The 13,236-nt window shown below is 54.0% G+C and overlaps 1 protein-coding gene across 1 annotated transcript in view; it reads left to right on the top strand.

The window, feature by feature from the left end:
- oxct1a (3-oxoacid CoA transferase 1a) overlaps positions 1-13,236 on the top strand; it is a 416,864-nt gene that overhangs the window by 22,180 nt on the left and 381,448 nt on the right. The window contains exons 3-4 of the mRNA XM_078213895.1: positions 1,394-1,484; positions 12,092-12,227. Coding sequence (XP_078070021.1) covers positions 1,394-1,484; positions 12,092-12,227 — 227 coding nt within the window. The remainder of the gene's footprint in view (positions 1-1,393; positions 1,485-12,091; positions 12,228-13,236) is intronic.

The raw sequence follows: 13,236 nt of genomic DNA, 5'->3' as shown, positions 1-13,236 counted from the left end.
GGCCATTCACCGGATCTCAGCCCCTCATGGTTTTATCGGCCAGTATGAGGTCTCCTCTCATCCTCCTGCACTTCAGGGAAACAAGTCCTAGCCTATCCAGCCTCTCCTTATAATTCAAACCTTCCGGTTCCGGTAACATCCTTGTGAAGATTTTTTGCCCTCTTTCCATTTTAATAACATCCTTCCTCTAGCAGAGCGACCAGGATTGTACGCAGTTCTCCAAATGTGGCCGCACCAATGTCTTCTACAGTTGTAACATAACGTCCCAACTCCTGTACTCAATGCTCTGACTGATGAAGGCAAGCGTGCCGAATGCCTTCTTCACCACCCTGTCTACCTGTGACACCACTTTCAAGGAGCTATGTACCATCATCTCTCGGTCTTTCTGTTCGACAACACAGCACTGTAAGGATTTGATGGTTCTATCTCCAGGGTCCTCCCATTAACTGAGTAAGTCCTGCCCTGGTTCAATCAACCAAAATGTGACACCTCACATTCATCTAAATTAAACTCCCTCTGCCATTCGTCAGCCCACTGGCCCAATTGAACAAGATCCCGCTGCAATCTGAGAGAACCTTCTTGACTGTCCACTATGCCACCAATCTTGGTGTCATCTGCAAACTTACTAACCATCCCTCCTATATTCTCATCCAAATCATTAATATAAAGACAAATAACAGTGGACCCAGCACCAATCCCTGAGGCACACCGCTGGTCACAGGCCTCCAGTTTGAAAAACAACCCTGTGTCACCACCCTCTGTCTCCTAACAGCAGGACCATTTTGCATCCAATTGGCTAGTTCTCCCTGGATCCCGTGTGGTGTAATCTAACTGACCAGCCTACCATGTGGTGTCTTGCCGAAGGCCTTGCTAAAGTCCATGTCGACAATGTCGACTGCACTGCCCTCATCTATTTTCTTGGACACCCCTTCAAAAAACTCTCATCAAATTAGTAAGACACAATATTCCACGCACAAAGCCTTGTTGACTATCTCAGCAGGGTTGGCAGTATCCAGTCAGAGAAACAGAGTGAATTTTCAGAGCTGTGACCGTGTGTTGGAACGGTCCAGAAGATTCTGATCCAGTGTTTGGATGATGACCTTTCACCCCTGAGCAATGAGGCTGATAAAAGAGCCTGCGGCAGGGGACTCACATCAATGAACTTCCTTCTCGGTGACGCTCCTCTTATTCGTGTTCTTCCATCTACAGCAGATGGTGGACAGTTAGCAGATGAAGTGTGTTGGGGTTGAGGGAGCTTTCCATTGCCTGTCTGCGTGTCACAAACTGGATATGTTCCGCAGTCACTCCGCAGTCACGAAGCCTGCTCCATCGACGTTGTTTATTATTGTGCTGACTCTCGCTCTCTGAACTCCTCTCTGCGTTTACTTTGCAGGTTTTGGATTGTGTGGCATCCCAGAAAAGCTCATCAGTGCCTTGCTGAAGACGGGCGTAAAGGATATCACAGCTGTCAGCAACAATGCCGGGTGAGTGTCCATCAGCGGGAACCCTCGGCGTCTCGAGGTTCTTTCCACCAACAGAACTGACCATTCTACAGCCAAGATCCGAATAGTTGGTTCTTTAGCCTTGTACAGGATTGTTCTGAACTAGAGAGGCTTCAACAGACCTTCAGGCAATTGCACTGTTCAACTGAGACCATCACACAGATTGGATCAAAGCAGTATGGTCATGGTCACCTATATTGTACCGGCCCTGGGAGTGTTTGATGGGGGACAGTGTAGAGGGAGCTTTACTCTGTATCTAATCCCGTGCTGTACCTGTCCTGGGAGTGTTTGATGGGGACAGTGTAGAGGGAGCTTTACTCTGTATCTAATCCCGTGCTGTACCTGTCCTGGGAGTGTTTGACGGGGACAGTGTAGAGGGAGCTTTACTCTGTATCTAACCCCGTGCTGTACCTGTCCTGGGAGTGTTTGATGGGGACAGTGTAGAGGGAGCTTTACTCTGTATCTAACCCCGTGCTGTACCTGTCCTGGGAGTGTTTGATGGGGACAGTGTAGAGAGAGCTTTACTCTGTATCTAACCCCGTGCTGTACCTGTCCTGGGAGTGTTTGATGGGGACAGTGTAGAGGGAGCTTTACTCTGTATCTAACCCCGTGCTGTACCTGTCCTGGGAGTGTTTGATGGGGACAGTGTAGAGGGAGCTTTACTCTGTATCTGACCCCGTGCTGTACCTGTCCTGGGAGTGTTTGATGGGAGACAGTGTAGAGGGAGCTTTACTCTGTATCTAACCCCGTGCTATACCTGTCCTGGGAGTGTTTGATGGGGACAGTGTAGAGGGAGCTTTACTCTGTATCTAACCCCGTGCTGTGCCTGTCCGGGGAGTGTTCGATGGGGACAGTGTAGAGGGAGCTTTACTCTGTATCTAACCCCGTGCTGTACCTGTCCTGGGAGTGTTTGATGGGGACAGTGTAGAGGGAGCTTTACTCTGTATCTAACCCCGTGCTGTACCTGTCCTGGGAGTGTTTGATGGGGACAGTGTAGAGCGAGCTTTACTCTGTTCCTGGGTGAGTGTACACTCCTGTTTAATTTGTTGTCTGGCCGTTGAAGCACCCAGAAGGGAACAGTCAGTTTTGATGTTTAAATGTGTTGAAGGTTTATGTGGTTGAATAGCCTGTGGTAGATCCTCTGAGGAGCGTTCAGTGCCGAGCAGCATGCGATTCCAGCAGTGGCAGGGTCAGAGTGAGGCAGGGACCGTTTCCTCAAGCAGTTTAATCAGCCGTGTTAAACATTAACACTGCCGTGTTCTACTGAATGGGATTGGGAGGTGAATGCCCTTGTTCCAAACTGAAGTGTGAGTATTATCAGTTCAAAGCTCCTGTGTTTATGGCTCGGAACGGAGATTCCGATAAACTCTTGACTCCAGTGTAGACCTTCCACTTATCAGCAGAGTTAGTGCGTGTGCTCTCATTGCTGTTCAACTCGAGGCAGATTTAACTCCAGGCCAATGGAATCCCCCTACCCAGGGGAATCTGTGCTGATCACACACCCCCTGTGGTGCCAGGGCTGCTGAGCAGGGTGGGGGAGGGGGTGTTGGTTGCCGGACAGACTTGGGTGGGGGGAGGCAGCAGCGGGTGGGGGGGAAGGGTGTTGCCAGGCAGGGTTGGGGGGAAAGGGTGGGGGAGGGGGTGTTGTCGGGCAGGGTGTGGGAGAGGGGCAGGGTGGGGGGGACAGGTGAGTGAGGGTGGAGGAGAGCAGTGTGGGGGAGGGGGTTGTCAGGCAGGGTGTGGGAGAGAGCAGGGTGGCGGGGGACATGGTGGGGGGGACAGGGTGGGGGAGGGGGACAGGGTGTGGGAGAGGGACAGGGTGGGGGGGACAGGGTGGGGGAGGGGGACAGGGTGTGGGAGAGGGGCAGGGTGCCGGGGGACAGGGTGGGGGAGGGGGACAGGGTGTGGGAGAGGGACAGGGTGGGGGGGACAGGGTGGGGGAGAGGGGCAGGGCGGGGGGGACAGTGTGGGGGAGGGGGTTGTCAGGCAGGGTGTGGGAGAGAGCAGGGTGGCGGGGGACAGGGTGGGGGGGACAGGGTGGGGGAGGGGGACAGGGTGTGGGAGAGGGGCAGGGTGCCGGGGGACAGGGTGGGGGAGCGGGACAGGGTGTGGGAGAGGGGCAGGGTGTGGGAGAGGGGCAGGGTGCCGGGGGACAGGGTGCCTGGGGACAGGGTGGGGGAGGGCGACAGGGTGTGGGAGAGGGGCAGGGTGCCGGGGGACAGGGTGGGGGAGCGGGACAGGGTGTGGGAGAGGGGCAGGGTGTGGGAGAGGGACAGGGTGCCGGGGGACAGGGTGGGGGAGGGCGACAGGGTGGGGGAGGGGGACAGGGTGGGGGAGGGGGACAGGGTGTGGGAGGGGGACAGGGTGTGGGAGGGGGACAGGGTGTGGGAGAGGGGCAGGGTGCCGGGGGACAGGGTGGGGGAGGGGGACAGGGTGTGGGAGGGGGACAGGGTGTGGGAGAGGGGCAGGGTGCCGGGGGACAGGGTGCCTGGGGACAGGGTGGGGGAGGGGGACAGAGTGGGGGAGGGGGACAGGGTGGGGGAGGGGGACAGGGTGCCGGGGGACAGGGTGGGGGAGGGGGACAGGGTGTGGGAGGGGGGCAGGGTGCCGGGGGGCAGGGTGCCGGGGGGCAGGGTGGGGGAGGGGGACAGGGTGCCGGGGGACAGGGTGTGGGAGGGGGGCAGGGTGCCGGGGGGCAGGGTGTGGGAGGGGGGCAGGGTGCCGGGGGCAGGGTGGGGGAGGGGGACAGGGTGGGGGAGGGGGACAGGGTGTGGGAGAGGGGCAGGGTGCCGGGGGCAGGGTGGGGGAGGGGGACAGGGTGCCGGGGGACAGGGTGGGGGAGGGGGACAGGGTGGGGGAGGGGGACAGGGTGTGGGAGAGGGGCAGGGTGCCGGGGGCAGGGTGGGGGAGGGGGACAGGGTGTGGGAGGGGGGCAGGGTGCCGGGGGACAGGGTGGGGGAGGGGGACAGGGTGTGGGAAGGGGGCAGGGTGCCGGGGGGCAGGGTGCCGGGGGACAGGGTGGGGGAGGGGGACAGGGTGGGGGAGGGGGACAGGGTGCCGGGGGACAGGGTGGGGGAGGGGGACAGGGTGTGGGAGGGGGGCAGGGTGCCGGGGGACAGGGTGGGGGAGGGGGGCAGGGTGCCGGGGGGCAGGGTGTGGGAGGGGGGCAGGGTGCCGGGGGCAGGGTGGGGGAGGGGGACAGGGTGTGGGAGGGGGACAGGGTGCCGGGGGACAGGGTGGGGGAGAGGGGCAGGGCGGGGGGGACAGGGTGGGGGAGGGGGACAGGGTGCCGGGGGACAGGGTGGGGGAGGGGGACAGGGTGCCGGGGGACAGGGTGTTGCTGGAATATGTCACACGGAGGCCACTATTCCGGATATTTCAGTCCTTGCTGATTGCGCTGGGCCGTGTTTGTGCATTTCTCTGATTTGCAGTTCATGCTGATTGTTCTTTGTGTTAAAGTTCCAAACCTGGACTCCCCACATGGGGGGTGAGTCCGTCAGTCGGGTTATTTTGCTTTCTGGTTTTCTCTTAGGGATCATTTCCAAAGGAGCTGTTTAACTGTTCCTGCGATGTGGGTGTCTCTGGCCAGGCCAGGATTTACTGCTCATCCCTAATTGTCCCTGGAGAAGGTGGGAGTGAGCTGCCTTCCTGAGGCGCTGCAGTCGCTGTGCCTCACGCAATCCCAGAATCAGGAATGTTTCTTTGGGGAGCTTGCTGCTGATCTGCTGATGTCACTGTTCCTGTGTGAGGATCCTGTCCACTAACTCCGATCACCGTGTCGGAACGCCTTCTCTTCCTGCTGCTTCAGCTGAGTCCCTCCCCCCCCTCCCAAACATCCTGTTGTCTCCTGTTCGCCTGGAATTCTGTTGTGGTGGGGGGTGGGGGGGTGGGGGAGAGCGGAGCAGGCTGGGGGTTTGGGGGGAAGAGTGGAGGAGGGGACTGTGGGAGGGGGAGAGCGGGGGGTCTGAGGGAGGGGGGAGAGTGGGGGGTCTGTGGGAGGGGGAGAGCGGGGGGGTCTGTGGAAGGGGAGAGTGGGGGGTCTGGGAGGGGAGAGTGGGGGGGGGGAGTAGGGGTTCTGTGGGAGGGGGGAGAGAGGGTGGAAGGTCTGTGGGAGGAGGAAGAGCGGGGGGTCTGTGGAAGGGGAGAGTGGGGGGTCTGGGAGGGGAGAGTGGGGGGGTCTGTGGGAGGGGGAGTAGGGGTTCTGTGGGAGGGGGGGAGAGAGGGTGGAAGGTCTGTGGGAGGAGGGACAGCAGGGGGTCTATGGGAGGAGGTAGAGAGCCCCCCCGCTGCCACATACCTGATGTAGCCTCAGTCCATCACCCTCTACCCCCTACAGCTAAACCAAGCCACAATCCACCGGATCAAATGTCCGGACACTTTGGTAACTTTCTCCTCCTGAAGAAATCACACAGCGGAAACGGGAACAGGAGCTGGGTGGAAACCCAGTGGGAAGAGGCCAAACACACCACCCCCAACTAACCAGCTGGAGTCATCGAACCATACGCAGCGCATTCCAGACAGCCAGTACTCTCTGAATAGAAAAGGCCTTTTCCCCAATCCCTCCTGAATCTACTGACCTTTACCCTAAAGCTATGCCTCCGGGACGGACCCCCAACCAAGGGAAACAGCTGCTCCTTATTCGCCCTATCAGGGCCCCCCACAGCCCTAATCCTGAGGGAGACCCAAAAGAGAAGTACTCATTCATGACCCTCACAATACCCGGCGCTCTCTCACACAGATAACCCCCCCCGTCGCCCCCACCGCCCCATGGTCCCCAAAGGGCCTCTCTCGTTAACCACTGCCACTTAGGCATTTACAGAATATGTGCGGATTCTACCCAACGCAGTACACTAACCCCTCTCCCTCAGGCCCCCTCTTTACCTCCGCAAGTTTCTCCTCCCCCCCCCGACGTACCCCACGAACAAAAGAACCCCTCCTTTCCCCCACCACAGAAATACCCCCCCCCCCTTCCCCACCGTCCACAGCTCTGCACAAAAAAAGACTGTAAGAGTTTTAATAACACAGGTTAAAGTCCAACAGGTTTATTTGGTAGCAAACACCATTAGCTTTCGGAGCGCTGCCCCTTCGTCAGATGGAGTGGAAATGTGCTCTCAAACAGTGCACAGAGACACAAAATCAAGTTACAGAATACTGATTAGAATGCGAATCCCTACAGCCAGCCAGGTCTTAAAGATACAGACAATGTGGGTGGAGGGAGCATTAAGCACAGGTTGAAGAGATGTGTATTGTCTCCAGACAGGACAGCCTGCAAGTCCAGGAGGCAAGCTGTGGGGGTTATTGATAATGTGACATAAATCCAACATCCCGGTTTAGGCCGTCCTCGTGTGTGGAACTTGGCTATCAGTTTCTGCTCAGTGACTCTGCGCTGTCATGTGTCGTGAAGGCTGCCTTGGAGAACGCTTACCCGAAGATCAGAGGCTGAATGCCCGTGACCGCTGAAGTGCTCCCCCACAGGAAGAGAACAGTCTTGCCTGGTGATTGTCGAGCGGTGTTCATTCATCCGTTGTCGTAGCATCTGCATAGTTTCCCCAATGTACCATGCCTCGGGACATCCTTTCCTGCAGCGTATCAGGTAGACAACGTTGGCCGAGTTGCAAGAGTATGTACCGTGTACCTGGTGGATGGTGTTCTCACGTGAGATGATGGCATCTGTGTTGATGATCCGGCACGTCTTGCAGAGGTTGCTGTGGCAGGGTTGTGTGGTGTCGTGCTCACTGTTCTCCTGAAGGCTGGGTAGTTTGCTGCGGACAATGGTCTGTTTGAGGTTGTGCGGTTGTTTGAAGGCAAGAAGTGGGGGTGTGGGGATGGCCTTGGTGAGATGTTCATCTTCATCAATGACATGTTGAAAGCTCCGGAGGAGATGCCGTAGCTTCTCCGCTCCGGGGAAGTACTGGGCAACGAAGGGTACTCTGTCCACCGTGTCCCGTGTTTGTCTTCTGAGGAGGTCGGTGTCCTGTCTGGAGACAATACACATCTCTTTAACCTGTGCTTAATGCTCCCTCCACCCACATTGTCTGTATCTTTAAGACCTGGCTGGTTGTAGGGATTCGCATTCTAATCAGTATTCTGTAACTTGATTTCTGTGTCTCTGTGTCCTGTTTGAGAGCACATTTCCACTCCATCTGACGAAGGGGCAGCGCTCCGAAAGCTAATGGTATTTGCTACCAAATAAACCTGTTGGACTTTAACCTGGTGTTGTTAAACTTCTTACTGTGTTTACCCCAGTCCAACACCGGCATCTACACATTATAAGATAGTGATCAGGGTTCTGATTCTGTTCTCCCACAGTGGTGAGGACTGATGGAACAGTACAGCTTGGGAACAGACCCTGCGGCCCACCAAGTCTGTGCCGACCCAGATACCTCTCTAATATTTTCTTGCCTCTACCTGGTCCATATCCCTCTATTCGCTGCCTATTCATGTATCGATCCAGATGCCTCTCGAACGTTGTTATAGAATCTGCTTCCACCACCTCCTCCGGCAGCGCGTTCCAGACATTCCCCACCCTCTGTGTGAAACACTTGCCCCTTACATCTCTGTTAAACTTTCCCCCTCTCACTCTCCACCTATACCCCCGAGTAATTGGCCCTTTGACCCTGGGAAAAAAGACTCTGACTATCCACTCTCTCCAAGCTTGTCATAATCTTGTAAATCTCTATCAGGTTCCCCAAGATAGAAACATAGAAGATAGGAGCAGGGGGAGGCCATTCGGCCCTTCGAGCCTGCTCCGCCATTCATTTTGATCACGGCTGATCATCAAATTCAATAACTTGATCTACCTTCCCCCCCATATCCCTTTAGCCCCAAGAGCGATATCTAATTTCTCCTTGAAGGCAGTGCAGTTTGATGCTGCATACAAATAGTGGTCATATGTTTCATATGAAGCAATTTTTAAAAGCGGTATCTCGGCCTTTTGGCTGAGATGCAAATGAGATCAAGTCTTGGAGAAGGTGTTGCTTTGCTCCTCCAATCAACTTGGCTCATGTAGATCAGGCCCAAGACAGGGTAGAGGCTTGCATACCCTGTCTTGTCAGCCTGGATCGGAAATGTCTCAACTTGTTGAGACTATGATTCGGACTTGATTTGATTGAATTGGAAAAGTACAAATAGTGGTCATTAATTGTATTTTAGTGCTAATGTTTTATTTTGGTGTTAATCGAAGCCGGACTTGTGACCAGTATCTCATTTGGCACCTCACTGCAGTCCTCAGTAAAAAACACCATTGTTACACGTGCCAGAACTTTGATCGAGCTGTTTAAAATCACAAAGGGTTTTGGATGAGTGAACTCTTCAGGAACTGAAACATCCAGATAGACACAAGCAGCAAACGCAGCAGGTCTGGCAGCATCAGTGTGGCTTTTGCTACCAAATAAACCTGTTGGACTTTAACCTGGTGTTGTTAAACTTCTTACAGCATCAGTGAGGCAGAATTAACATTTCAATCCTCCTCAGCTGAACAAAACCTGCCACAAAATCAAGAGGCGACATGAGAATCGTGAGAAATGGGAGCAGGAGAAGGCCACTTGGCCCATTCAGCCTGCTCTGCTCTAGGTTATTTCACTTAGCGAGTTGTTGTGATCTGGAAGGCGCTGCCTGAAAGGGCAGTGGAAGCAGATTCAACAGTAACTTCCCAAAGGGAATTGGATAAATATTTGAAGGGAAGTTAAGTGATAGGACGATGGGGAGGTTGGTCGTACAAAGAGCTGGCACAGGCATGATGGGTAGAATGAGCTCCTCGGTGACATTCTGTGATTCTCGATGAGACATGAAACCAGAAGGAGGGGACCTTCCACTGTCCTCACCAACATTGTCCCCCCCCCTGGCCGAGAGATGTGGTGTAGTGGTGTTGTCACTGGACTAGTCCAGAGGTTCAGGCTAATGCTGTGGAGACGCGGGTTCAAATCCCAACACCCCAGTTAGTGCGATTTAAATTCCATTAATAAATCTGGAAGATAGAAGTGTGCACATTCTCCCCGTGTCTCCGTGGGTTTCCTCCGGGCGCTCTGGGTTCCTCCCACACTCCAAATATGTGCGGATTAGGTGGATTGGCCATTGTAAATGCGCGGGGTTGCGGGAGTTGGGTAGCGGAGGGGAGTGGGTAGGCACGGGTCAGGTACTCCTTTGAAGAGCCGGTACAGGCTTGATGGGTCGAATAGCCTCCTACTGTCCTGTGAAGATTCTATGGTTGTATTTCATAAAGTGAGTCTAATGGCGACCACAAAACTATCATCACATCTGGTTCACTAATGTCCTTTCGGGAAGGAAATCTGCCGTCCTTACCCGGTCTGGCCTACATGTGACTCCAGAGCCACAGCAATGTGGTTCACTCTTAACACCAGAAATGACCGAGTGAGACACTCAATTAGGGAGGACAATAAACGCTGGCCCAGCCAATGACACCCACATCCCATGATAGAATAAAATGTTGAATAAAGGGGCAGCACGGTGGCACAGTGGTTAGCGCTGCTGCCTCTCAGCACCAGGGACCCAGGTTCGATTCCCGGCCTCGGGTCACCGTCTGTGTGGAGTTTGCACATTCTCTCCGTGTCTGCGTGGGTTTCCTCCGGGTGCTCCGGTTTCCTCCCACAGTCTGAAAGTCGTGATGGTTAGGGTGCATCGACCCGAACAGGCGCCGTAGTGTGGTGACTAGGAGAATTTCACAGTAACTTCATTGCAGTGTTAATGTAAGCCTTACTTGTGACGAATAAATAAACTTTCACTTTACTTTTACTTTAAATTAACACCCTCAAACAGCAGATAGAATGGTCTGAAACTGAAACAATGTTCTCTTCAGCAAGTCACCGTCTTCTGTAGAAAGTTAGAATGAATGCGAGGTGATGCATTTTGGTAGATTGAACCAGAGCAGGACTTACTCAGTTAATGGTAGGGCACTGGGGAGAGTTACAGAACAAAGAGATCTAGGGGTACAGGTTCATAGCTCCTTGAAAGTGGAGTCACAGGTGGACAGAGTGGTGAAGAAGGCATTCGGCATGCTTGGTTTCATCGGTCAGAACATTGAATACAGGAGTTGGGACATTTTGTTGAAGTTGTACAAGACATTGGTAAGGCCACACTTGGAATACTGTGTACAGTTCTGGTCACCCTATTAAAGAAAGGATATTATTAAACTAGAAAGAGTGCAGAAAAGATTTACTAGGATGCTACTGGGACTTGATGGTTTGAGTTATAAGGAAAGGCTGAATCGACTGGGACTTTTTTCTCTGGAGCGTAGGAGGCTGAGGGGTGATCTTATAGAGGTCTATAAAATAATGAGGGGCACAGATCAACTAGATAGTCAATATCTTTTCCCAAAGGTAGGGGAGTCTAAAACTAGAGGGCATAGGTTTAAGGTGAGAGGGGAGAGATACAAAAGTGTCCAGAGGGGCAATTTTTTCACACAGAGGGTGGTGAGTGTCTGGAACAAGCTGCCAGAGGTAGTAGTAGAGGCGGGTACAATTTTATCTTTTAAAAAGCATTTAAACAGTTACATGGGTACGATGGGTGTAGAGGGATATGGGCCAAATGCAGCCAATTGGGATTATCTTAGGGGTTTAAAAAAAGGGGCGGCATGGACAAGTTGGGCCGAAGGGCCTGTTTCCATACTGTAAACCTCTATGACTACAGGGATGGGGTAGTTGCGTCATCAGCTGCTTCAGTCACTTTGCAATCTGACTGTTGTCCCGGTCACTCTCCAATCCTTCCACCCTCCCCAATAGATTTTACTATTGGGATCTTCATCCATTCATATACTCAGTGCTCTGGAATTCCGCCTGTAATCTACAGGGGCGGTGTGAGAGGTGGAGGTGGGGTTTGGGTTTGGGTTTGGGGTTGGGGTTGGGGTTGGGGTTGAGAGGTGGGGTTTGGGTTTGGGGTTGGGGCGAGGGCGAGGGGTGGGATGGGGTTAAGGTTGGAGTTGGAGTGTTGGTATGGTTTTCAGGGTGGGATTGGGGGCACTGTTGGGTTGTGTATGCTGGGGGCAGCGTTTGGGGGTTTGGGTTGGGGTTTCGGGGTGGGGTTTGGGGTTTGGGGCAGGGTTTAGGGTGGGGTTTGGGGATGGAGTTGGGGGAGAGGTTTGGGGGTGCGGTTTGGGGGTGGGGTCTGTGTTTGGGGGTGGATTTTTGGGATGGGGTTTGGGGGCAGGGTTTGGGTTTGGGGGTGGGGTTTGGGGGCAGGGCTTGGGTTTGGGTTTGGGGATGGGGTTTGGGGGCAGGGTTTGGGTTTGGGGATGGGGTTTGGGAGCAGGGTTTGGGTTTGGGGGTGGGGTTTGGGGGCAGGGTTTGGGTTTGGGGGTGGGGTTTGGGGACAGGGTTTGGGGTTGAGGTTTGGGGGTGGGGCTTGGGGTGGGGCCTGGGGTTGGGGGTGAGGTTTGGAGGTGGGGTTTGGGGGCGGTGTTTGGGGTTTGGGGGTGGGGTTTGGGGGTGAGGTTTGGGGGTGGGGTTTGGGCTTTGGGAGCAGTGTTTGGGGGTGGGGTTTGAGGTTGGGGGTGGGGTTGGAGATTGGGGGTGGGGGTGGGGGTGGGGCAGGTATGGGGTCTGGTTGGCACTGACACTCTGCTGGTCCCTCCCCAGGGTGGATAACTTTGGCCTGGGGATGCTGCTTCACACTAAACAGATCAGACGGATGATTGCTTCCTACGTGGGGGAGAATGCAGAGTTTGAACGGCAATACCTCGCTGGAGAACTGGAGGTGGAACTCACACCACAGGTGAGAAATCTCATCGTTAATGCCAATTGCTATCCCAGTGATTTGGGGAAGTGGCTGGAATGAATAGAACACTGAGCTTGGAATAGGAACTGCCACCAGAAATCTAAAATGATAGAACATAGAACATAGAACAGTACAGCACAGAACAGGCCCTTTGGCCCACGATGTTGTGCCGAGCTTTATCTGAAACCAAGATCAAGCTATCCCACTCCCTATCATCCTGGTGTGCTCCATGTGCCTATCCAATAACCGCTTAAATGTTCCGAAAGTGTCCGACTCCACTATCACTGCAGGCAGTCCATTCCACACCCCAACCACTCTCTGCGTAAAGAACCTACCTCTGATATCCGTCCTGTATCTCCCACCACGAACCCTATAGTTATGCCCCCTTGTAATAGCTCCATCCACCCGAGGAAATAGTCTTTGAACGTTCACTCTATCTATCCCCTTCATCATTTTATAAACCTCTATTAAGTCTCCCCTCAGCCTCCTCCGCTCCAGAGAGAACAGCCCTAGCTCCCTCAACCTTTCCTCATAAGACCTACCCTCCAAACCAGGCAGCATCCTGGTAAATCTCCTCTGCACTCTTTCCAGCGCTTCCACATCCTTCTTATAGTGAGGTGACCAGAACTGCACACAATATTCCAAATGTGGTCTCACCAAGGTCCTGTACAGTTGCAGCATAACCCCACAGCTCTTAAACTCCAACCCCCTGTTAATAAAAGCTAAGATGTGGAGATGCCGGCGTTGGACTGGGGTAAACACAGTAAGAAGTTTAACAACACCAGGTTAAAGTCCAACAGGTTTATTTGGTAGCAAAAGCCACACAAGCTTTCGAGGCTCTGAGCCCCTTCTTCAGGTGAGTGGGAATTCTGTTCACAAACAGAACTTATAAGACACAGACTCAATTTACATGAATAATGGTTGGAATGCGAATACTTACAACTAATCCAGTCTTTAAGAAACAAAACAATGGGAGTGGAGAGAGCATCAAGACAGGCTAAAAAGA

The sequence above is a fragment of the Mustelus asterias genome, chromosome 6 (genome assembly GCF_964213995.1).
Source record: "Mustelus asterias chromosome 6, sMusAst1.hap1.1, whole genome shotgun sequence".
Lineage (NCBI taxonomy): Eukaryota > Metazoa > Chordata > Chondrichthyes > Carcharhiniformes > Triakidae > Mustelus > Mustelus asterias.
This window is presented reverse-complemented; position numbering and strand designations above follow the sequence as displayed.